Here is a 25217-nt window from a genome sequence, read left to right as displayed (position 1 = left end):
TTAGACATTCATATTTCATTGTTTCTTTTGGTAGATTCTTGTTGATAATACTCTCAAGTACATCAATATATTATTATATACTTTAAAATATTAGTTTGTAAACCTTAGAATACCCAATTAGTTGCTTAAATTTTATTTTGGAATGAAATTCCAAGTTTAAATCTGCCCGTTTTAGTTTTATTTAAATTTTAATGATTTTATGTTTAAGTGTTGCTCATTGTATTTTAGCTGTAAAGAAATAACAAACCCAACTTGATCGGTCCCAGATCGAACTCGAACATTTCAGGTTAAGTCCAAATCATACTTGTTCCTGGCATGATCGGAATTATTTGTGGGTCAAAGCCTAAAATTCTTTCCATAGAACTGATTTGGCTCGACCTGATCAAATAAGTGGTTGGGTTTGGATCGAAAATCGTGACTTGAATATGAAATTATGTTGGATTAGGTCAAGGACATCCTAGTTTTACTAAACCCATTTGCAGCCTAAATAGCAATTTAAGGTAATTTTATCATCCTATCCCGCGCCTAACTTGCATGCACCGAGTCTGCCACTATATCTACCAAATTTTGGCCTCAAGTCAATAACAAGCCTTCTTGTTTCATGACACTCAAACTCAAGGTTTTAACACAACAGCACTGGTTCAAAACCAGAGACAAACAAAAACTCCTCATCTTATTATTCTCTTTTTTAAAAACAGAAGAATTTAAATTTAAAAGTAAAATAAGGACCTGAAAAATAAATAATTCTTGATTCCAAGAAGAGAGCAGGCCTTTTAATTAAACCCGCTTATCTTGGTCCCATCTCGGCCATTTCGGTGGAAACCGTAACCGAGATGATCGAGGAAGCTTGGGACAAATTTGGGAAGATCAAATATCCACGAAGATTTCTCGAGATTTTCGCAAAACCTAGTTATTCTAATCCTCCCAATATGGTAACCCGGAAACCATTTACCATATTATCAAAAAAAATACTGCCCGAGATTACCAAAGCGTACACAAACCGATATTTCGGCTTTTTCTCTCTTTTTTCGTCTTTTATATATATATTTTTTTCTACCATCACGTGCACTGCACATGCTTGTTATTTGTTCCCTCCTATATCTGGTCTTCTTGTTTCCCATAAGGCCAGAAGAGAAGCGTGGTGATGGAGACGAAGCGGATCCGGAGGCAGCAGCAGCAACACCAACCATCTCCAGGTAGCGGTTCCCACGAGCCGGAGAACGAGGAGGGGGCTTCTCAAGCCCCACCGGAGAGGAAGCCTCTTTGGGGCTCGGTGAGGCCCCCGGTGGTCCTCGCCGGCTTCTTGCTGATGCTCCTGCCTCTCATCTTCATCATCTACAGTCGAACACCTTCCCTGGATTGGATTTGTAACTGTAGGGCTGGACGAGTTGAAGGAAGGGCAGAAAGCTTCGAAGCAACGGCAAAACACGGTATAGATTAATGTCTTCCTCCTCCTTCAAAGTTTCTCTCTGTTGTTGTGTGATTGGTTTCGTTAAAACGTTTCGTTCTTCTGTCTTTCTTATTTTGTCTTGATCTTTTTGTTCTTCTTCTCTAGTCCTTTTCAATGATTTTTATAGAGAACAATGTGGGACTTTTAATTCTTTTCTTCTTGTCTCCTGTTATAAGAATGATTGGAAGATAATGGATGAAGTCTTCGTCTTATTCTTTTGTTGGTTTACGTGTTCATTTGTGATTATTTGTATCTTTTTCTTCAATTAATTTTGTCGTTTTGTCTTCTAATCTTTGGATTTTTAGGGTTTTTTATTTCATGGTTTTCAGTTTGGATTTTTGTTAAGAATACTGGGATTAGAAAAGGCAAAGATTATTCTGTTGTGATTTTTTTATGATTGGATTTTTTATTCTTAGGGCTTTTGTTTTTTAAATTTATTTTGCGATCTATGTCAAATATATTCGTTAAACAAGTAATATGGCTAAACACATGTAACTCATGCAAAACAAAGGTTGCCGTTTAGACGACATACATGATAAGAAATGATATATTTGTTAATTTGACATGATTAGCCAATTAATTAATTAATCTTAATTAAGTTAGATCTTATTAGCCTTTGTTGTGATAATTCAAAATTGTGACCTGAACGTATGATTACATCCATAAATAGGGAATTGTTTGGTACTAAGTCAACCTGTATTTACTTGATCACCATCTTGATCAGACCATTATTAAATCGGTTAGCACAAAGTAACCAAGCCAAGCTTCTAATCCCTAGGCCAAACTATTTAAGAATTAACTAGATCATTTTAGTTTTCTTTCCTTTTTTTTTTAATTATGTTTTACTATACGTAGAAATTATTCAACTGTCAAATTGTGGGGTCAGTTGGTTGAGAAATTATATTTTACACCATGTACCCCATGTGGCCATACACTATAGCTCTTCCCTATGCATCCCAATCAGGATGTGCTCGTCATGGTGATCCATGCACAGAAAGCAGGTATACTCATTGGTGCAGTGTGCAATCATGTTGGTGGTATAATTTTACCTATTGATCTTTCTTTTTTGTCAAAAAAAGAAAATGTTGGTCTTCCTATTCTTTTTTCGACATTGAATTGCTCTCCTATTTGAGTCATTATAAAAAAGCATTATAATTTTGACCTCTCCAATTTCATTAAGCTAATGCCCTCTTATATGTGAAATTATCAGGTTCAGAAAATTGCTCCTTTGCATCCCCTAACAACACAAAGGCCAATTTTCTGAATGAAAATGTCACCAAGAACGATTTTCTCCAGAAAAATGTCACAGAGGACAATGATCTCCAGAAAAATATAACAGAGGACAACATTCTCCAAAAAAATGTCACAAAGGACAAACTTCTTGGGGGCTTGCTGGCTGCTGGGTTTGATGAAGGATCTTGTCTGAGCAGGTACCAATCTGTTCTGTATCGCAAAGAATCACCCCACAAACCTTCTCCTCATCTATTGGAAAGGCTAAGAAAACATGAAGCTCTCCAGAAGAGATGTGGTCCAAACACCAAGCCGTACAAAAAGGCCATCGACCGGTTGAAGCCCCTTGGGAAGGGGAAGAAAAGGAAGAAGGGTTACAGCAATGAGACTACAGAATGCGGCTACCTGACAGTGATGCCATTCAGCGGTTTGGGGAATAGGATAATGTCTATTACTTCAGCATTCCTTTATGCTCTTCTTACAAACAGGGTCTTACTTATTGAGAGACATTCAGGCATAGGTGATCTCTTCTGCGAACCCTTTCCTGATACCTCATGGCTTCTACCACAGGATTTCTCTCCGAGAAACCAGTTTAGAAGCTTAAGTAAAACCTCTCCTCAGTGTTTCGGGAACATGCTGAAAAATAAAGTCATGGGTAATGGCATCAATGGTTCTTCAAATGAGTCATTATCTCCTTATGTCTTCCTTAATCTAGCCAATGGTTATAGTGACTTTGACCAGCTTTTCTTCTGCGAAGATGATCAACGACTGCTGCGAAAGATCCCTTGGCTCGTGGTAAGTTCCAACCAATACTTCGTGCCAGCCCTCTTCTTCATCCCCACATTTGAAGAAGAACTTGGTCGGTTATTCCCTGAGAGAGATACTGTTTTCCATCATTTGGGACGTTATCTTTTCCACCCTACAAACCCGGTGTGGGGTTTGATTACCAGGTCTTATGAATCTTATTTAACCAAGGCTGATGAACGAGTGGGTTTACAGATCAGAGTCTTCAATGGAAGAACCAATCCACTTGAGTACTTGAATCGGATCCTTAAATGTGCACTAGAGGAAAAGCTGCTGCCCAATATCAGTCTCCATGGACCTGTGGTTTCAACTAGTACTGGTGCCAAGTCCAAAGTCGTGCTCATAACTTCTTTGGATTCTACGTACTTTGAGAAGATAAGGAGAATGTATTGGGAGCATCCAACAGCGACTGGTGAGATCATTAGTGTCTATCAGCCGAGCCATGAAGGAGCCGAGCAGACGGGGAACACGACGCATGAGATGAAAGCATGGGCAGAGATCTATCTCTTGAGCTTGTGTGATACGTTGGTCACCTCCACTTGGTCCACATTTGGGTATGTGGCTCAAGGACTTGCTGGTCTAAAGCCATTGATTACAATGATACCGAGTAATCCTGATTGTCGTCTAGCCATGTCCATGGAACCTTGTTACCACTTTCCTCCCTTCTATGGTTGCAAGGCAGCAAACACCAGTGTTGACGCAGGAGCTGTACTCCCGTACGTGAGGCATTGTGAGGACATGAAGAATGGCCTTAAGCTGGTCTGAACGAGCCCTACTTTCGGATGCTAGAAACCAAGATTTTTTCCCACTTTCTCAGGGGTCCATGGTATTCTTGAATTTTAAATTATGATCAAATATTGTGGCTACTGGAAAGTCAACTTTGCATTTGACATATTGGAAAATTGTAAAAAGAAAAAAAAAACTGGATATGCCATGTTTTTGAACAATGAATGAATGAGAGGGATCATATTATATCTTGCAAGATTTTTTTTTTTAGCGATGAAATTTAATGATTATGAACCTTGTCACAATTTATAAGAACTAGTATTAATGCCATGATACAAATTTATTGGCATGTATGATAATTAGACATTGATTAACGATTTATAAGTGCTTTAAATTTTTCTTCATAATTCTTATGAAGCTTCTATAGATTTTTGACTCCATGTACAAGCATCACAAATCTTTTCAGGCATAACTCAAAATCATTAGAAACATTTGGTAGGAATAAGTGCTTTTCGCCCCATCTAATCATTATCTAGTACTATGATTCAAGAGGTTTACACGATCTAGTGTGGACCATGCTGTCCAATATAGAAAAGCTGGGATAAGGTCCAAGAGTAAGATACGCCACTTTAGAAAATTAAATTGTGCACCAAACTTTCGAGTATTCTCATTTGTATTGTGATATCAGCTAATTGAGATGTTTTTTGAAAATAAAATTTCGAACTCCATGATGTGATGTCAACCCCTGAGAATTCCATGGACATAATAATGAAGGAAAATTTTTATCATTTGGATCTCAAAAAAGCAGTCAAAATAAAATTTCACCTCAAAGCATACTTTGACAAGGTACATCTCAAAATCTAGGAAAATTAGGAGAGGTGACTCAGGATAAAGTCGAAAAAATTTTAGACTGCCTTCTTCCATAACTTCGGATTGAGACAGTCGTTTTCTAAGTAGTTTTTGAAGAATTTTGTAGAGGATGATGGATATCAAATTGAAGTGGAGCATCGCTATCCACCTGCAAATAGATGGTTAGACGGAGTTTGGAAATCATACGATAGTGCACCTCCTTCAAGGCTACAATTCTAAGCATTCAAACACTAGGATGATAGCTTGCCCTAGTTCTAGTTTGTCTATAATCAAGCTATCTACGGTTCTACACATGAAGCCACATTTAAGGTATGGTTGGCTATCTAACACAAAGCCCCTCCAATCTAGAGTTTACAGTTGGTTCTGCAACAAAGAACAACAAGAAAGAGAGACCACGCATAAGTCCAAAGGTTTCTTGATGATATTACAATGGTGCATCAGAAAGTCGAGGTACAGTTGCATCGATTAGAATAAAGGTACGAGGATCAACATGACAAGCATCATGTAAAGTGCAACTTTCACAAGGGGGACCTAGAGTTTGGCTCCAGATGAAGAAAGAAAGGTGGAAGGGCAAATGAAATAAACTGAAGGAAATTCTGCATGGTTCAAATTAAATTTTGAAGAAGATATGGGAGAGCACCTTCCAGCTTGATCTGCCACCATGCATGAAGTAGTAGTTAATTAGTAATAAATGCTGAGAATCTGAAATATTTTAAGCCTTCCTCGCAAGATGAAGGCCAAAGTTAGAAACCTAGCTACTAGCTAGGGATGATATATAAGTGGATCAAGAAAGACCACTGGATGAATATTGCATTGTCAAGAGAAAGGTTACAGAAACCAAACCGTTGGGGGATTGAGTCCTTTTGAATTGACCAAAAGGATCTGCTTCTTTGTAAAGCCAACTGGTTTATCTATGAGATAGGGAAGCATATATTTTTCTATCTATTGCTTGGATTCAGTAGCTTTTAGTTTCCTTAATAGGAAGCTTTGATTCAGGAGGATCACAAAACTTCATATAGACCATATTACAGAGAGGACTGCATAGGATTTAGGACTAGAGATGGTAATCGGTCGTCAACCAATATTCGCACCCATCTCATAATTAAAAACCTCATAGCCACACCCTGCCCCGTAAGCGCCTCAAGTCAGATCAAGTAGAGATGTGGATCAGATCTGGTTAGACAGATAAAAAGAATTAGACTGGATTGTATCAGATATATATAAATATTATAATATAATTATAATTTTGAAAGAGAGATATAGATTAACATTATACCGAGTCGGATTTGAGATAGGACATACTATTACTCATATTCGATCCAAATCTATTTTGAATTTTTTTTTAGAATCCATACTCATCCCGAGTTCTAGTAGGATGTTTAGTGGGATGGCTAAAAACTTACCATCCCTATTTAAGAGCGAGACATCTGAAAGCCGAATTATACAATAAACTTTTGAATACCCTAACTGTGCTTTATCCAATTGAGGTAATTTTTTTTTTTTTAATGATCATCTGTTTTTAAATCACGGGCACGTTGTATGCTAGTCCGCAATCTTTCTTGAGAGCATGAAGTTACATATGACCACTTGGTTTGGAAGCTGTGATCTCTGACTTAAAAGAGGTAGATGCCAAACAGAAACTGCCAACTACATACAGCTGATCCTCAAAAAGAGGATTTCCAAGGAGCTGCCTTCCCTTTTACTCCTTCGCTGCTTAAACAAGGATGGAGATCGAGGAGAAATAGTAAAACCCTTGGCATTCTTTGAATGCCAGCGAGAACCAACCGGACAACAAGTCCAACCATAAATGCCTCCTCTAAGGTTTGCCCTTAATTAGACGCTACCGTTGAGGGACTCCATTTTAAAAAATTTATTAATTACCGAATTTTGATGGGTCTTGTCAGGTGCTTCCCATCCCATCTAAACTCGTTTGAGTCTCTCTGATGCGAAAAAACAGAAAAAATACAGATCGTTTGGAATCCTTTGGCCTTTGAGATATGTGCTCGTTCTCTGTTCCTCTCTGTTTAATAAAAAAGAGAAAAATTCAGCCAGCTTGAGTCAATAGAAGAAGGAAAAAAAAGATCATATGAACCCACCCCGTAGAAGAGAGAAAATGTAGTTTAATCTCCGCTGACCTGGGATCATCATTGAGTCTGATCTGGAAGGTCAGCAAATTTTTAGAATAATTTATTAGAGCGTTTCTGGATAAACTATTTTAGCTACCGAATTAGCAGTCTTATTAACCTAGGCTACAAACAAGACAGCAAGTTAGAGTACGTACTAAGTTAGCAAGAACGCTTCTTGATAGGCAAGCAACATTGCTTCGTGCTTTGTTTTTAATGCTTTTTGGGAGCTGAGAGCCCTTCCATTGAGGAAATTTTTGCCTGCTCCCAGTGCCACGCACATGCAACTAAATAGAGATGTACAGCTTCTACAGTTCTACCCCTTAAAAAAGGATGGAAATGGGGACGTAAGAACGTGGAGGCTCTTTATATGGCTCGAAGATGATGCATGCACCGAGTAAGAAGTAAGACGACGTCAAGAAAAAGCAAGTCATGAGGATTGACCTCCCCCAGCTTGTACCGCCTGAAAAGGAGCTCTCGGCCTCCCAAAAGCTGACGGCGAGGACTATAACGAAGTACAAAGCCCACACGTTGAAAATATGACGAGCATTAATTATGCTCGTTCGTGATCCAATTTCGTTAATCTCTCCAGTTCAAGCTTGATCTGGAGGTCCAGTCCCACTACGGAGATTGCACCACATCAGACATCCTGTGAATGAACGGTGGAGGTGGAGGGAATGCTGCAACCTTGGGCAATACGTTGGTATTTAACAAATAAACCTCCCTGAGAGTGGACTTTAGTAACGACTTTTAACTGAATTGGTGCTATGTATCCGTACAGTAAATAAAAATATATATAATTAATGTTAGATTAGAATTAGATTGATTGTACGTGGATACGGATACAGATCCAGTTAGATCAAAAATTTATAATAAAAATTTTACATCAATGATTCAAACTGTTAAATGTGATCTACTACTTCAAAATTATTTATATATAAAAAATTATATGATTTGAAAATTTTTAACCTATGCATCAAGAAATCAAAAATAGATAGCATAAATAAAATTGAATTAGATATATTTTTTGAACACTTGATGCATAGGTCAGGGATCTTCAAATCATATGATTTTTTATGTACAAGCAATTTTGAAATAGTAGATCATATCCAATAATTTGAATTATCGATATAGAATTTTCATTGTCTAGTTTTGATCTGATTGAATCTAAACCTATATTTGATCGGCATTATTTAAGTCTATATATATATATATATATATATATATATATATATATATATATATATATTAATATATATTTTATTTTTATTTTTAAATAATTTTATTTGAATTTAATTATGATGCCGGAATTCTTAATAAAAAAATATAGATTTTTCAGCCAACAAAATTTGATGTGAGAACCGAATAAAAAAAGGAGGACCTTGGATGTACCAACAATTTACCTATCCTTGCTTGTTTAAAGAACCAGCCTCTCGTAATACAAAGTCTTCGTTCGTTGAGTTACGTTTAAATATCGGCCCATGCATACCTTGTGCTAAGAAATACATTTTCCATGGTGCCTTTCATTAAAAAAAAAAAACAACTGAGGTTAATTATACTTTTGATCGTCCAAATTTTGGTTGGTTTTTTAATAAGTCCTTAAATTTCAAAAAGCTTAAATTTAATATCTAATATTTTGTATTTTTTTAATATCATCTTTCTCTCTATCCCAGCTATTTTTTCTTATCCAAAGTCCCTATTGGCATTAACCAGTGATTACATGCTTGATTATATGGCGGAAACCATTTAAATAAGTGATTATGTAGCCGATTAATGATGACATGAATAACATATCTATTGTGTCCAATTCTCTATTGCGCCCATCATCGGTGAAGAGCACCTGCAAAATGAAGTCTGCACTGATCAAAATCATATCCGACGGAGATCCTTCGATGCTTAAGTCAGTAGAAAGTGATGAACAGCAGATGAATATTCAAAGAAGCAGAGTTTCAGCCCTCAAAAGTTTTTACCAAATATTGTTCATTTATCTCTTTTTATAGTTGAGTAGTTGGTAACCATCTGTAATAGTTAGACACGTGGATCCTGCTTGTTCGGGTATTATGTGATCATGGGATGTGTGGTTATATCCGTCACTGATCATATTCTGGCTATTATACACTTTTTGTGCTGGCAATTTCTGATAAACCGACTATATGTCAGTAATCAAAATATGTCATATGTCGATCGTATGTCAGCAGTTGTGGAAGTCCAAATGACCATCGGTCAGCAATTTTGATATGCCGATGGTCATTAGTCTGAAATCAGTCGAGTTGTTATAATTGAAGTTTATTGATAGTTGAGGATAGCCAACTGTCAGTCGGCTAACCGATTGACAGTCGGCAGTTCGTGTTTATCAGGCCAATTAAAAGTCAGAATCGAAGAGTCAGCTGCATTGCCTTAACAGTTACCCCCCACTTCCAAGTTCAAGGCAGTCTGACATGTGGATTGTCACGTAGTTTGACACATTAGACAAAAGAAGTTATCACGTATTATCTCAAGCTCCGATTCGATGGTAGATATTAATAATTTTTCTTAACACGAAGGGTCTCTAGCCATTTTATCATTTCGATATCTGTAAAATCATCGTTGGGGTGTCACTTCGAGAAGATAGTCTGATATTCGGCAAATCTGGACGATTTAATTCTGACTAATCGATTTCGGCCACGTGTTCAGATGTCATTGGCTCTGTACCATCCACACGGATTGTAGTGAGGTGGCATGATCTGAGGATAGGTATGTCAAACTGTCCGATCAATGATCGATTTTGATGTAGCCATAGGTCGAAATTTGGAAAAGCTCCGATCTGAACAACTTCATCGAGACCATTGAGGAGTCTTATATATATAAAGTCACTTTCATTTGGACTTTCTGCTTTCACACTCGTCATTTTTCTGTGTAACAGAAGGTTCTGTCGAGCTTTCCCCGTTTGCATCATTTCCCCATTCGGGTCATTTCTTTGTTCCAGGTCGAGTTCTCATTTTTTTCTCCTAGGTTTTTCTTTTCTTTTTTTTTTTTCAATAGCAAATAGGGGGAAGAAAGTGAAAGCTTCATCATCTCAAGATAGTCGGTCGGAGAATCTGACTGATGATTCTCCTTCGGATCTGGAGACAGAGATTTTTTCCTTGTTCGGACCCAATATTGATCAGCTCTAGGAACAGTACCGTATCCTGGAGTAATTTCAACTTTTTACTTCTGATCCAGACGGTCGGGTGAACTCTCCTCCTTCAAGTCAGGTTGCATTTATGTAAAGGACTTTCGGGTCAATCTTCGATTTTTGATTCTAGAGTTTATCCAGAATCTTCTTGATTATTATTGCGTTTGTCCCGCTCAGCTGGCTCCGAATTCTATCCGACTGATTATTAGCTTTGCCTTGTTGTGTCGTCTTATCCCGACCAACCCTCGTCCTTCTCTTTTTCAAGCTTTCTTTGTTCTGCGCCCCCACCCAAAAATCAAAGGTTGGTGGTTTTTCAATCCGAGGAAGGATCTTTCTTTCATTTTCGATCTTCCATCATCCATTCATGGATGGAAGAATCAATTTTTCTTTATTTCTTCTTCGTCTCTTTGGAGTTTTTCTTCACATTGGGGCGATCCGAGAACCGACCCCAATGAGCATAGTCAGGTTGACATCATCGATCGAAAAGATTTTCTCTGACTTAAAGATATGAAAGTTCCAGCGTAACGAAAACTAATGACAGAGCAGGCTCTCTATGATGCCGGACTTAGTTCGGTAACTTATTTAGATATTGCATAATTGGTCGCTTTGTTTTTTGTTTGCTTCTAAACTTTATACTGAACTTTGTACTAAATTTTATCTTTTGATTGTAGCTATGTGGTCGATAGCACACGTCTCAGCTGCCGACATCTGTCTACATGTTGCTAAGAAGAGAGCAGCGATCGACATCGGGCCATCCCGACCGTCGAAGAGAAGTCAGGGTGACACTGAGTCGGTACCGACGATGGTGTCCGACATCCCATCGATGATAGCTCCCAGCATTGAGTCGGTTATAGTGTTGTCGGCTCTGACAATGTTTCTTCTAATTGAAGTACCATCGATCGGAGTTGAGATGGTGAGAGACGAAGATGCCGCACCAGAACTATCAGCAGCTCCATCAATCAGGGTTCGGGCCAATTCTGCAGTCACAGCTGAACCAGAACGATCTGCTGCTGTGTAAGCTATTCCTCAAGTGGTGTAGTCTCAAGCACAGTCGAGCATCGACTTTATGGCAGTTTCAAGCGAATGACCATCGACTGCGGAGCGGAAAAAGATGCCAGCTATCTCTGCCGACAATGGGTCATCGGTGGGTCTCCCCACTCTTTTCGATATCCGAATCTCTATCGGCGAGTCTACCTTGGCCAATCCATCATTGGCCAAATGACTCATCGAAGTTGCACTTCTCCCGACTGACAGGGAGAACAGGAAAGATCGGACAGTGTTCGAAATATTTTCTTCTTTTTACCCAATAATACTTGGAATAAGTTTTTTTTTTATTTAGCTCCTTTCTTCATTTTATTATTATTTTTTTGACTTATTCTGTCCTTTCAGTGGGCACACGATTTGCATGCTTTAGAGAGCGGATATCGAAAAATCATCGAGCTTCGTCAGACGAGAATGGACAAGGTGGCGGTCGCCAATGTCGAGAAAGTTGCTGCTGTCGAACAACTTCAAGCGACAGTTGAATGGGAGAAGATGCTCCAGGAAGAGATCTCCTGCATGACGGCCGAACTATTGTCCTCCAAAGCCGAATTAGGGTCTGCTCAACAGAGCATCACGTCTCTTGAATCTCGGATCAAAAGCAAGAAACATTTCATTAATCGACTTTGGAGAGAGAGACGGATGCATAGAAGAGCTTGAGATGGAGTGCGGAAGAAATCGGGCCACCTTGAAGAGGTTGGCACTGGCCGATGTAGAGTCGGCCTCCACTAAGGAAGAAGTTGAATCGATGAAAGGTGCTCTGAGTCTTGCCATCGAGAATTTTAAAGAATCATAAGAATTCAAGGATAAAATTTTTGAGGGTGGATTCGTCTCTTACTATATCAGATACGAGGACGGTAGAGATGCAGTTGAAAAATTATATTCGAACTTAGACTTGAACAGCATCATCCCTCCTAGTTTGAGAAAAAAGGTTGCTAAGGAGACCACCGCGTCGAATGAAAGAGATGCATCAGCTGCACTAGAACTTGCTCCAACCACCAAAGTTATACCAGAGCAAGGTGAAGAAGAAGCTGACTGATGATCAGTGTAATACTTTTTTCTTTTTCTTTTTGTAATCGGACAACAAGTCCAATTTTGTAATCGAACTTTGGGTCTAATTTTGTAATCTCTTTTTCAATGAATGAAAATTTTTTTTTATGGAATCTCTTTTTACACTTGTACTGTCAATATTGTTAAATAACAGTCGGATTACCACTCATCCATTGATGAATTGAATGTCAATCAATAATCATAGTAAAATTTATCCGCTAGTCGGGTGTCAGCCGACTTGTATACTTTTTAGATATTTGATAGATGGTGTTAAGTCAAATATCTTTCGACTGACTGTAGTCTAGTCAGTGTATTTTTTATTTGATCAGAGTCGAGTCGGTATAATATTTTGCTTAGCTAAAACTAAGTCGACATCAGTAGTCATTCGACTTAAGTTAGTTTTTATAATAAAAAATTGAGATATAGTCGGTAAGTCAGTTTTTACAATGAAAAATCAAGATATACTCAGTAAGTTGATTTTTACAATGAAAAATCGAGATATAATCGGTACAAACTGATCAATTATTTATCGATTTGATACCGTCGTTCGAGTTAAGTAGATTTTTACAATAAAAAATTAAGATATAGTCGATAAAAATTGATCGATTACTTGTCGGTCTGATGTCATTTTTGTAGATGACTTGCAGTTGACTGAAGATTTCAAGATTCAGGATCCCAATATTTCATTTCAAATATCATATATGTATAACTTTATTGATAGTATATCTTCAAATTATCGGCATTTCAAGTTCAAGGGATAGTTGTTCTATCTAGGATTTCTAACCGATATGCATCCGAATGAAGTGTCTCTGTTACCCTGTAGGGTCTTTCCCAATTTGGAGATAATTTTTTTTGATCCAGAGATTTTGAAACTTCTGCTTTTCTTAGAATCAGATCTCCTGGATGAAAGATCTTCGGCTTGACTTTTGTATTATAATATCGAGCTATTTTTTGCTGATATGCTGCCATTCGAATTTGAGCTTACTGTTAAACTTTCGAAAGTAAGTCTAGGTCAGCTCTCTGACATTCAGAATTGCTCGGCTTATTATACTGTTCCACTCTTGCTGATAGCAATTTGATCTCAAGTGGAATCATCGTCCCAGTTTCATAAGCTGGGTTGAACGATAATTCTTCTGTCGGTATATGAAGAGTTGTCCGATATGTCCATAAGATCGGATATAATTCTTTCACTCAGAGACTTTTAGTTTCATTTAGTCTGGTTCGATTTGTTACCTTCACTTCATCGTTGGACTGTGGATGACCGATTGAGATGAGTTTGTGCGTAATATGAAAGTTTGCACAAAACTCTTTGATTCTGATTGTCAAATTATCGATCGTTGTCGGTGATGATGGTATGTGGTAGATCGAATCTACATATGATTAATTTCTGAATGAAGTCTACCTTCTTACTTTCGATGATTTGTGCTAGGAGTTCAGCTTCCATTCATTTGGTGAAATAATCAATGGCAACCACTATAAATTTTTTTGACCAGATGTCAGAGGGAAAGGACCAAGTATGTTGATTTTCTATTGTACGAAGGGTCATGGTGCAACAATTGATGTCAGCTGGCTGGCCGGTTGATGTTGTATGTTAGCATACATCTAACATAGTTCATATCTTCGGATAAATTCAGCTGCATCTTTCTTCATGGTGGACCAATAATATCCTTATCGCAAAACTTTATAAGTCAGTGATTTGCCCCCCAAGTGATTTCCATAAATTTCTTTATGAATTTCTTGGAGTACATAGTCGGCATCCGTTGGTCTCAAACACTTTAGCAAGGAAAGAGAGAATGACCTTTTATAGGATTATTCATTCATTAAAATATGCGAGGTCATCCATCGTAGTCGTTTGGCTTTTAAGAGATCTGCAGGTAGAGTTTCATCAGTCAAATACTGGATGGTTGGATCCATCTAACTTGGCTCATCATTGATTTACAGTATTTCTTTGACTTTATCAATATTTGATTGTTCGAGACATTCGATGAACGTCTGACCGAACGAGCTGAATGAAGTGATTTTGAGTCAAAAAAGTACATCAACTCGAGCATTCTCTGCTCTTGAAATGTGAGAGATTTCAAAATATTTCAAGATCGATATAAGATTTACCACTTTTTGAAAATATTTCATCATAATAGTGTCTCGGGTTTCAAACTCGTCCTTAACTTATCTGATAATCAATTGTGAGTCGGTGAAGACTTTCAAGTTGGTGATGTCAAGTTCTTTGGCAATCTTCAAGCCGGCTAGAAGAGCTTCATACTCGATTTGATTATTCGAGGCTTTAAAATTAAATCGAAGGACATATTCAGTTACAATCCCTTCGAATTGGTGAGGATGAGACCAGCACTATTGTCTTGTGTGTTGGATGCTCCATCAATATGTAGCACCCCACACTGATGTTAAGTCGGCCTCAGGAGTTTCAATTTACTTCGATTTATCATCGAGTTCATCTTCAGGATTCTTATCGGATATAGTGCACTTGACGACATAGTCGGCTAAAATTTGTGCTTTTATTGATGATCATGATTGATATTGAATATCAAACTTACTGAGTTTTATTGTCCATTTCGCCATTCGACTTGAAGTATTTGGTCGATATAGAATTACCTTCAACAGCTGATCTATCAAGATGACTATTAAATATGCTTGGAAGTACAGACGAAGTCATTGTGATGATATGATCAGAACGTAAATTATTTTTTTTATTCTTGAATATCTTATTTTAGCATTATGAAGCACCTTGTTGGTGTAAGAAATCGATCGTTGAATTCGATTTTCATCCACTTGGATGAGTACCGAAGTAACTACCTCTGTCGAAGTCGCCAGATAGAGATACAAAGTTTCTCCCACTTTTGATTTTGTAAGTAATTGTAGAGATATCAAATATCTTTTTAGATCTTCAAAGGATTGTTGGTACTCATCTGAACATAAAAAGTCATTTGCTTGTTTCAAGATCTTGAAGAAGGATAAACATCTTTCTGTCGATTTTGAGATGATCCGACTGAATGCGGCAATCCTTCTATTAAATTATTGTATCTCTTTCTTGGAGCTTGGATGCTTCATATTGATGATAGTCTTTATTTTCTCAGGATTAACTTCAATTTCTCATTGTGACATAAAAATTTGAGAAATTTTTCAGAAGTTACTCCGAATGCATACTTCGTCGGATTCAATTTTATTTGATGTCATCAAAGTATGTCGAAGATTTTCTTTCAAGTTTCGAATATGATCAGAAGTTTGGAGGCTTTTCACCAGTATGTCATCAATGTAGACTTCTATGTTACGTCTAATTTATGCATTAAATAGTTTGGTGACCAACCATTGATAAGTAGCTCTTGCATTCTTTAAACTGAATGGCATTACTTTGTAACAGTAAATGTCTTTATTAGTTTGAAGGCAGTGATCACTGTCGTAGACGGTCAAGAATAAAAATCAACTCAAACTATATAGACAGGGTGAGTCGGGATCATTTTCACGATGATCTAGGATGATTCTCTTTTTTTTTAAAGAAGAAATAAAAAAGAATTGATTATAGAAGGATAAAATAGCAAGAATTCAATTAATAGTATGAATTAATTTATAAAAAAAAATAATTTAGAGAAATAACTCAGAAATTTTGAATCCATCATGCAAATTAGATTTATTTACTTCTTTTTTTTTTATGTTGCAATATTAATTTTTGTAATTAAGGTATTAGTATAGCTTATCTCTTAGAGGTACGGACTGCATCAGTAGATCACAGCTCATCCTATTGAGTATAAACTATATAAATTCAATTACAAGATTTAAGATTTAATCTCATATACTACGATCTATCTCTCCAAAATACGTACTGTATCCAGAGATCACGGCACGTCAATAGAGGGTATAGGCCATGTAGGTTGGATCAATACCTCAAAAAAAATAAAAAGATATGAAATAAAAGCATAATTTTATTACATAAAAATTAAATATAAGAAAAAAAATAAAAACTCATTTACAGGCTTCATCGTATTCCTGGATTGAAGGGATTTAGCCACGCATCAAGCTCTTTAGCTCCATAATCTCCCAATATTTGATCCCTAAAGCTCATTAATTTTTTTTCTATTTTTTTTTATTTTTTTTCTAATTTTTTTCTCCTCTTAAGACTTATTTCCGGACCTCCTATTTATAGATAAATTTTTCATATTTTTTTGATAGAAAAAAGAGTCCTAAAACCTTTAGAAAACGTATAAAAATCCTTAAAAATTTTTCTGGCCATCGGATCAGGCTTAGACCGCCCAGATTTGATAAAAAATTAACGATTTAATCCTTATCAAAGTTGGATCAAACCGTAGCCATCCGATCTGGGTTCAGATTAGTTCTGAGCTATCGGATGGCGCAAAATCTTCACTTATAAATCGGTAGCAAACGTGGACCGTCGGATCTGGGTTGGGATGGATGTCAGCCATTGGATTGCGCCCAGAATTCTTTTCGCACTGTGAGCCGCATCTGTGGACCATGAAACTATTCCTGTGGATTACGTTCTGGCTCTGTGAACTGAGCGACCGGTCCACCGTGCACCGAAAGCTATTTTTAAAATTTTTTAGGATATTTTGGCTTCATTTTTTGCTCCGATTTTTATCTAAAAAATTAAAAAAAATATGTATTAAATTTTTCAAAAATTTTATATTATTTTGATGTTTAAATTATTTTATTAAATTAACATCTATTTTTCATAAATATACTCTAATTTTATATTTTTTTAAATTATTTATTTTTATAAGAAAATTTAATTTATTCATAAAATTAGATTTTTAAGAAGATGTTAGCATCATAAATTATCAAAAATATCTTCAATAAATATAAAAATATATCACTTATCACACTCCTCAACTTGAACTTTATTCATTCTCGAGTAAAAAAAAATTTAGAATTAAGTATCATTTAACTTAAAGTTTCGAATTTCATCAAACAATTTTCAAAAAGAATCACTGATATCTAGTAGAGCGTGAGTGAGGTATGTCATTGAAATATTAATACTAATCAATATAAGAGTTAAATTAAGAATATTAAACTTTTTATGAACTTTTTTAAATTATTCCTACCTTTATCGCTAAATCGTTAATTTTCATATGGATAAGTATATTGTTACTTCGATCCTTCATTTATTGAATATATATATATATATTTAATGTTGTACTGCTATTGAGTGTCTTAACCCCTTAAGCTTTCTGTTTGACCCATGTAGTGAGTTTTCAGCCAATAACTCCCAAACCAGATGGCTTTAGGGTACTAGGTATAGAATACCCCTCGGACCTACTTGCTCGAATCAAACAGGGTATGAGTTAAAACTAGTTTTACAACAAAGCTTCTTTGTCCTTCATACCTGTTAACGCGAAACTCAATGCTTGCTTAGGCAAAGAGGCCCGGTTACTCAGCATGAAATACTTAATTTTTTTTTTAAATATATAAAGAAATATATAGTTATCCTACACAAGTCCATAAAAAGTAAACTCTTCTTTGATGCTGGTAGAAAAATTTAGAAATGCTCAAAGAAAACTGTTTAAGTTCTAAACTTAACTCCTTATTGAGTTTTCTTAATACTTGATCCCTCAATATCTCACAAACTCTCTAATTTGTACATCAATTTTTTTTAAAAAATACATAGTTTAACTCGATTCTTAAGTATAGTCAGATGCTTAAATACTAAATACTAACTTACTTGAAGACTTAAGAAATTCAAAATTTTTTATTATTCTGCCCTCTCAACTTAATCGACATTGTCCTCAATAGAATAAAAAAAATAAAGAGTGCATAAAAAGAGAAAGAAAAGAAGAGATGTCACCTGATCTAGATGTCTTTTCAAAATTAATTCTCTCCTTAATTTAGCCAATATTATCTTCAAATCTCTATAAAACATACGAAGCAAGCCTCGATTAACCTAAACAAAATGCAAAGGAAAACAAAAGCAAAAGCTGGAACTGGATTGCCTCCCAAAAAGTGTTAAGTTTATTATCTTCAGTCAGACCAAATTATTGACAGGTGCTTCCACATAGAGCGGTCCTTTATTCCTAAAAAATGAAGATTAGTTAAAATAAAGTAAAAAAAATTTGAGTTGCCTCCCAAAAAATGCTAAGTTTAACTTTTTCAGTCAGACGCTAAAAGAGTGTCTATCCTATTCCTGTCCGAATCTTAACATGAGTCTGTAATTCTCTACGTAATTCAGGCTCTTCCTCAAGGTACTTTCTACTTGGGACCATTATATGACTCATTCTTCTGATAACTAACAATTCTTCCTTTATAATTAGATCTAGATTTAACTTAAGTACTAGTCGGGATTTTAAGAGATCTAGATCTATATATTCGATGTGCTGAGGAAGTATTTCTGGATCTCCTATTGTTGTCTCTTTTTTTTTTAAGCAGAAGTTCAATCAGTGTCATGAGGGATTCAACAATTAATTTTGGGTTTAGCTGAGTGTAATGGTCACTAAGTGTGGATACCTCATTATTATCATCAACTTCGGATATCTCCTCCAGTTCCTTAGACCTGAATATTCTCAATTGATTGAATTTGTCTTTAAGTTCTACACCATTCTGAGCTCTAGGATCATCCTCTAGTTGGCTTGATAATCTATCCTCTTCTAGTTTACTAACCATTATAGTTGATTGACCCAATTGTTTAAATAACTGATCAGTGATTTGCATGAAATTATTGAGAGTATTTTTAATGTCTGAGGTTGGTTGCGCTAAGATATCTAAACTCTTTTCTAATGTGTTGACTCCTTTCTCAGGATCTAAACCTGATTGATCATTCAGTGTTTGGTTGGACCATAGATAGGGTTGATAAAAATTATGGGCTCCTAATGTTGTATCTTGTGACCATATAAAATTGGGATGACTTTCGGATCCTGGGTTATAGATTGGTGCATAAGGTTCATTTATGTAGCTTTCATTGAATGCACTCTCCTGTATGAGCTCAGTTTGGGTTGGGTTCATCAAATAAGGACACTCCTCTACAATATGATCTGGTGCATCATATCCAATGCACATGGGTGCTAGCACTTGATTAAATTGGATATGTCTTTTAAATTTTAAAGCTTCAATTCTATTGGTCAAAGTTACAACTCGAGTATCTTTAAACTCCCTTGAATAAATGTATGAATTTTCAATTTCAGTGAATGTAGGATGCATGTTAATCGTTTGAGAATCAATTATAAAATTGTTAGTCGAGGATCTAATTTTAGACGGTTGGACAGAGCTAATCGAATAACACAGGTCCGGCAGAGTTCTAGGTTATCTATTGGAATCCATTTCTTCTTCAATAACCTTGTAGGCTTGTAGGTTTTAGATTGTGTTTGACAATTTTCGTTTTGTCCAAGCAATTTTTTTTTAATTTTTAATTTTTTTAATTTAATATATGAGAGAAAAAGAGGAGAAAAAGAAGAGTTCTAGAGATGAGAGTTCTAAGGAGTCCTAAATCTAGAGACGTTAGAGAAGAGTATTTTAATTAGGGTTCAAGTTTGTAGGTTAGTAATCACATTATGCAATTAATCCCAGCTAAGGATAACCCTAGATCTAGATAGCTCCTAACTATCAAGACCGCCTTTGAGCACTTCAGGTAAAAAATAAGCCACTCAACTGGTCAGGTAAGTATAAGGTTGGTGGGGATCCCCTGTTACTTTTCTTAGATACTAACTGAGTTGGCCAGATAAATGAACGAAACCAATTAAATAACCACCTTCCTTCAGGACGTAGTCTCTGAACTACCTTTTTAGATACCAGTCAAACTGAATAACCCTAACCCGATCTTAATCTTAGGATCCATTGTCCTATTGAGCTTGAAAGTCCTTAGGGGCCAACGTTTAATTGATTTTAAGTTAAGATTTAGGTCAATGCAATATACAGGATGGTGATTTGTGGGCCAAGGAAGGGTGATGAAATCTCCACCTTATCTTGTTCAGGATTTGTGCCCTTAAGATGTTTTATGGAATTATGCAATGCAAAAAGAAAAGGTGACCAGATTTGATAGTTCGTTAAGAGTAAATTGATTTATTTTATTTTTTAAATTTTATGATTAAGTATCTAATTTCTTAAGTAGATTATGAGGTGTCAATGTAGAGATTTTTTTTTTTTAACAAAGTAAGTTTGACTAAGGAACTAAGCAAGTTAGAAAGAAACCAAGAATTTTTTTTTTTAAAGAATAATCATGCCTAGATCTCCGATAACAATGTCAAAATTTGATCGCTGTCGTAGGTGGTCAAGAATAAAAACCAACTCAAACTATATAGATAGGGTGAGTCGGGATCATTTTTGCGGAGATCTTCGATGATTATCTCTTTTTTTTTTTAAAGAAAAAATCAAAGAGAATTAATTGTAGAAGGATAAAATAGCAAGAATTCAATTAAAAGTATGAATTAATTTATGAAAAAAATAATTCAGAGAAATAACTTAAGAATTTTGAATCCACCATGTAAATTAGATTTATTTTCTTCTTTTTTTTTATGTTGTAATATTAATTCTTGTAATTAAGGTATTAGCATAACTTATCTCTAAGAGGTACGGACTGTATCAGTAGATCACAACTCGTCCTATTAGAGTATAAACTATCTAAATTCAATTATAAGATCTAAGATTTAATCTCATATATTACGATCTATCTCTCTAAAGTACGTACCATATCCAGAGATCACGGCACGTCAATAGAGGGTATAGGCCGTGTAGGCTGGATCAATACCTCAAAAGAAAATAAAAAGATATGAAATAAAAGCATAATTTTATTACATAAAAATTAAATGTAAAAAAAATAAAAATTCATTTACAGGCTTCATCGTATTTTTGGATTGAAGGGATTTAGCTACACATCAAGCTCTCTAGCTCCATAATCTCCCAATATTTGATCCCTAAAGCTCCTTGATTTTTTTCTTTATTTTTTTTATTTTTTCTTTGATTTTTTCTCTTCTTAAGACTTATTCCTGGATCTTCTATTTATTGATGAATTTTTCATATTTTTTGATAGAAAAAGGAGTCTTAAAACTCTTAGAAAACGTATAAAAATCTTTAAAAATTTTTCTGACAATCGGATCAGGCTTGGACTGCCCAGATTTGATAAAAAATTAATATTTTAATCCTTATCAAAGTCAGATCAAATCGTAGCCGTCCGATCTGGGTTCGGATTGGTTCTGGGCCGTCGGATCGTGCAAAACCTCCTCTTATAAATCGACAGCAAACGTGGACCGTCGGATCTGGGTCGGAATAGATGTCAGCCATTGGATTGTGTCCAGAATCCTTCTCTTACTGGGCCCAGCTAATGCGTGAAACACTCCGCCTAGGGAGTACGCTCACACAAAGTCTGTCAAACAACCCACTAGAGTCTTCAAGCCTGAAATAGAGAAAGAAATTCTGTGAGCCACATTTATGGACCGCAAAACTATTCTTATGGACCGCACTCTGGCTCTGTGGATCGAGCGGTCGGTCTACCGTGCATCGGAGGCTATTTTAAAGATTTTTTAAGATATTTTGGCTCTATTTTTTGCTCCAATTTTTGCCTGAAAAATAAAAAAAAAATATGCATTAAATTTTTTAAGAATTTTATATTATTTTGATACTTAAATTGCTCAATTAAATTAACATCTATTTTTCATAAATATGCTCTAATTTCATATTTTTTTAAAATTATTTATTTTTGTAAGAAAATCTAATTTATTCATGAAATAGATTTTTAAGAAGATGTTAGCACCTTAAATTATCAAAAATATCTTCAATAAATATAAAAATATACCACTTATTATATTTTCCAACTTGAACTTTGTTGGTCCTCGAGTAAAGAAAGAATTTAGAATTAAGTGCCATTTAACTTAAAGTTTTGAATTTCACCAAATAATTTTTAAAATGAATCACTGATGTTTAGTGGAGCGTGAGTGAGGTATGTCATTGGAGTATTAATACTAATCAATATAAGAGTTAAATTAAGAATACTAAATCTTTTCGGAACTTTTCTAAATTATTCTTATCTTTATCGCTAAATCGTTAATCTTCATATGGACAAGTATATTGTTACTTCGATCATTCATTTATTGAATATATATATGTGTGTGTGTGTCTATATATATATATATATATATATATATATATATATATATATATATATATATATATAATATTGTACTGCTATTGAGTGTCTTAACAACTTAAGCTTTCTGTTTGACCCATGTAGTGAGTTTGCAGCCAATGACTCTCAAACCAGATGGCTTTAGGACACTAGGTATAGAATGTCCCTCGGACCTACTTGCTCGAATCAAACAGGATACGAGTTAAAACTAGCTTTACAATAAAGCTTATTTGTCCTTCATATCTTTTGATATGAAACTCAATGCTTGCTTAGATAAAGAGGTCCGATTACTTAGCATGAAGTACTTGGAAGCTTTTTTTTTTTTAAAATATATGAAAAAATGTATAGTTACCCTACACAAGTTCATAAGAAGTAAACTCTTCTTTGATGCTGGTAGAAAAATTTAGAAATGCTCAAAGAAAACTGTTTAAGTTCTAAACTTAACTCCTTATTGAGTTTTCTTAATACTTGATCCCTTAATATCTCACAAACTCTCTAATTTGTACATCAATTTTTTTTTAAAAATATTTGGTTTAACTTGATTCTTAAGTATAATTAGGTGCTTAAATACTAAATACTAACTTACTTAAAGACTTAAAAAATTCATAAATTTTTATTATTCTCCCATGCCCAACTTAATCGACATTGTCCTCAATGGAGTAAAAAAAATAAAGGGTGCATAAAAAGAGAAAGAAAAGAAGAGATGTCACTTGATCCAGGCATCTTTTCAAAATTAGTTCTCCCCTTAACTTAGCCAATATTGTCTTCAAATCTCTATAAAAGATACGAAGTAAGCCTCAATTAACCTAAACAAAATACAAAGGAAAGCAAAAGCAAAAGCTGGAACTGGGTTGCCTCCCAAAAAGTCCATATTCTCTTTTTATTGCATGCACATTGCATTTGCAACATGCAATTAATATCATCCAAGATATTAAACTCTTCTTATCAGTCTATAATCACATTAAGAAGAAAAACACTTCCAACCTGATCAGCAACTTTCCAAAACATCTAAAAGCTCAGTCATTTCAAGTAATATCATCTAAAATATTAGATTCAAATCACTTACTATTTACAGAGACATGAAAAACAAAAATAAAGGACAAGAAGAAGCAGGCCTTGCCATGAATGTAAAGCAAGTTATAAACAGGAAAAAAAAAAAAAAGAACCTCAATTAGAACATAGATATCAAAAATAAAGTTCGAAAGTTACATACACTGGGTCAGAATATCGGTCTATAAAAGCAATAGAGCTAGACATAAAAGAAATCCTAGAATCATGGTAATAAAATACTCATTATGTATAGAAACCATGTCTTGCGTTGACCTAGTAGTCATTTGAGTTCAATTAGTGCCTGTGTATGGTCACAAAGTTTACAATTAAGATGACGCATTATAACAATGATAACAAGAACTATCAAATTACAATTCGATGATGCGAGATAACAAGGCTTCTGATACAGGTATCTACTTCTGATCTGAAACTGCTGGTATTCCTAATAGTAGAAACCATCCCAGGTTTACCAAAAGGAAAAAGACAAGAAAGAAATCATCCCAGGCAGGCTACAAGCTTATGACCATGATAGGTAATAGATGCATTCTTAAAATTACATAATTTAAGTGAATCCATTCAAATTCCTCCTGTTAAGAAATCAAATGGAGGAAAATAACATCAAGTTTTGGCTCATCCAATTGTAAAAGCGACATTTCTATAAAGATCATGACATCTACCATATGTCTGTTCTCTTAAAGTCAAACGCAACTTTGTAAATTGAAGAATTTAGGAGTAAAGTCTAATGAAAGACAAACCTTATTCAATGATTGTTGAGGTACAGAGTATTGATCTGATGGTTGTCTCAGTGAGACATTGACCTGTCAGCTCAGCTACCACCAGGAACTACACCACCATCAACGTTCCCTATCACACTGTTCATCTCGCTGCTGCTCTTTTTGTGGTAGTTTCCAATAATTGTCTCATCTCCTAGCTGGCCTCCTTAGCCACCAATTAATGGACCATGGTCCAGTGTTGGGAAGGGGACCGCACATAATTAAGGCCAGGTGACGCGCCAATTTATTTGCATAAAGATCTTATTAATTGTAGGATGACTTGAACCTTTGAGCGATCATTTGCCAACATTTGCATCTTCAGCTACATCAGAAGTAGATTTTATTACTGATATTTTTACTTAACCATTGTGTGTTATTCCAAACAACTCAAGTTAGACTTCTCAACGTCTCTATCGACCCATTTTCTACCTTGTGATCGAGTCGAACTCCACATGGTCATGCAGTCAATATCTCGGCCAGTTTCTTTCTTCTACCTCGCAAAGCTAAAAAAACCATTAGCATCAGTGTGATTAATGCATAAAAACAAACATGAAAAGTAAAAAAAAAAAATGATCATGTCCAATCTGGGTAGCCCCATCGGCCTATAACAGGAGGGGTCTTGTAATTTTTCCTACACTGAAATATCTATAGTTAAAAAAAAAAAGGTTGCCTTATATATATGGGTGGGTTATCCTCCCTTCTCATCCCAAAAAAAAAAAAAAAAGAAAAAAAAAAGAAAAAAAAGAAAAAGAAAAGAAGTTGCCGCATGCACGAGGCACCTATCATTATGGGGCTCAGAGAGGGTCAAACGTGCATCATTTTATCTTTATGTATGGAGAGATTTTTTTTCATGTTTCAAAGGTGTGCCCTCTAGGTCACA

At 35.4% G+C, this 25217-nt stretch overlaps 1 protein-coding gene and 1 long non-coding RNA gene across 2 annotated transcripts; one reads left to right on the top strand and one right to left on the bottom strand.

Annotated features, from left to right (window-relative positions):
- The first annotated feature begins 985 nt into the window (after positions 1 to 985).
- Positions 986 to 4420, top strand: LOC105060887 (probable fucosyltransferase 8). Its single transcript, XM_073247846.1, has 2 exons — positions 986 to 1430; positions 2661 to 4420. The coding sequence occupies exons 1-2, from the start codon at positions 1145 to 1147 to the stop codon at positions 4247 to 4249; spliced, it is 1875 nt and encodes a 624-aa protein (XP_073103947.1). The 5' UTR covers positions 986 to 1144; the 3' UTR covers positions 4250 to 4420.
- Positions 4421 to 23994: 19574 nt separating this feature from the next.
- Positions 23995 to 25006, bottom strand: LOC140853435 (uncharacterized). Its single transcript, XR_012136493.1, has 3 exons — positions 24767 to 25006; positions 24320 to 24659; positions 23995 to 24151 (listed from the first exon to the last, which is right to left on the bottom strand). It is a non-coding gene; the product is annotated as an uncharacterized lncRNA (long non-coding RNA).
- Between the last annotated feature and the right edge of the window lie 211 nt (positions 25007 to 25217).

Source organism: Elaeis guineensis, chromosome 13 (assembly GCF_000442705.2).
Source record: "Elaeis guineensis isolate ETL-2024a chromosome 13, EG11, whole genome shotgun sequence".
NCBI lineage: Eukaryota > Viridiplantae > Streptophyta > Magnoliopsida > Arecales > Arecaceae > Elaeis > Elaeis guineensis.
Note: the sequence above shows the minus strand (reverse complement) of the source record. Positions and strands in the feature narration are given on the sequence as shown.

Bases quoted from the DNA above. Each gene is read 5' to 3' on its own strand.
- LOC105060887 (XM_073247846.1), top strand. From the start codon at position 1,145: ATGGAGACGAAGCGGATCCGGAGGCAGCAGCAGCAACACCAACCATCT. The intron at 1,431-2,660 runs GTATAGATTAAT...TGAAATTATCAG, and splicing joins CGAAGCAACGGCAAAACACG to GTTCAGAAAATTGCTCCTTT.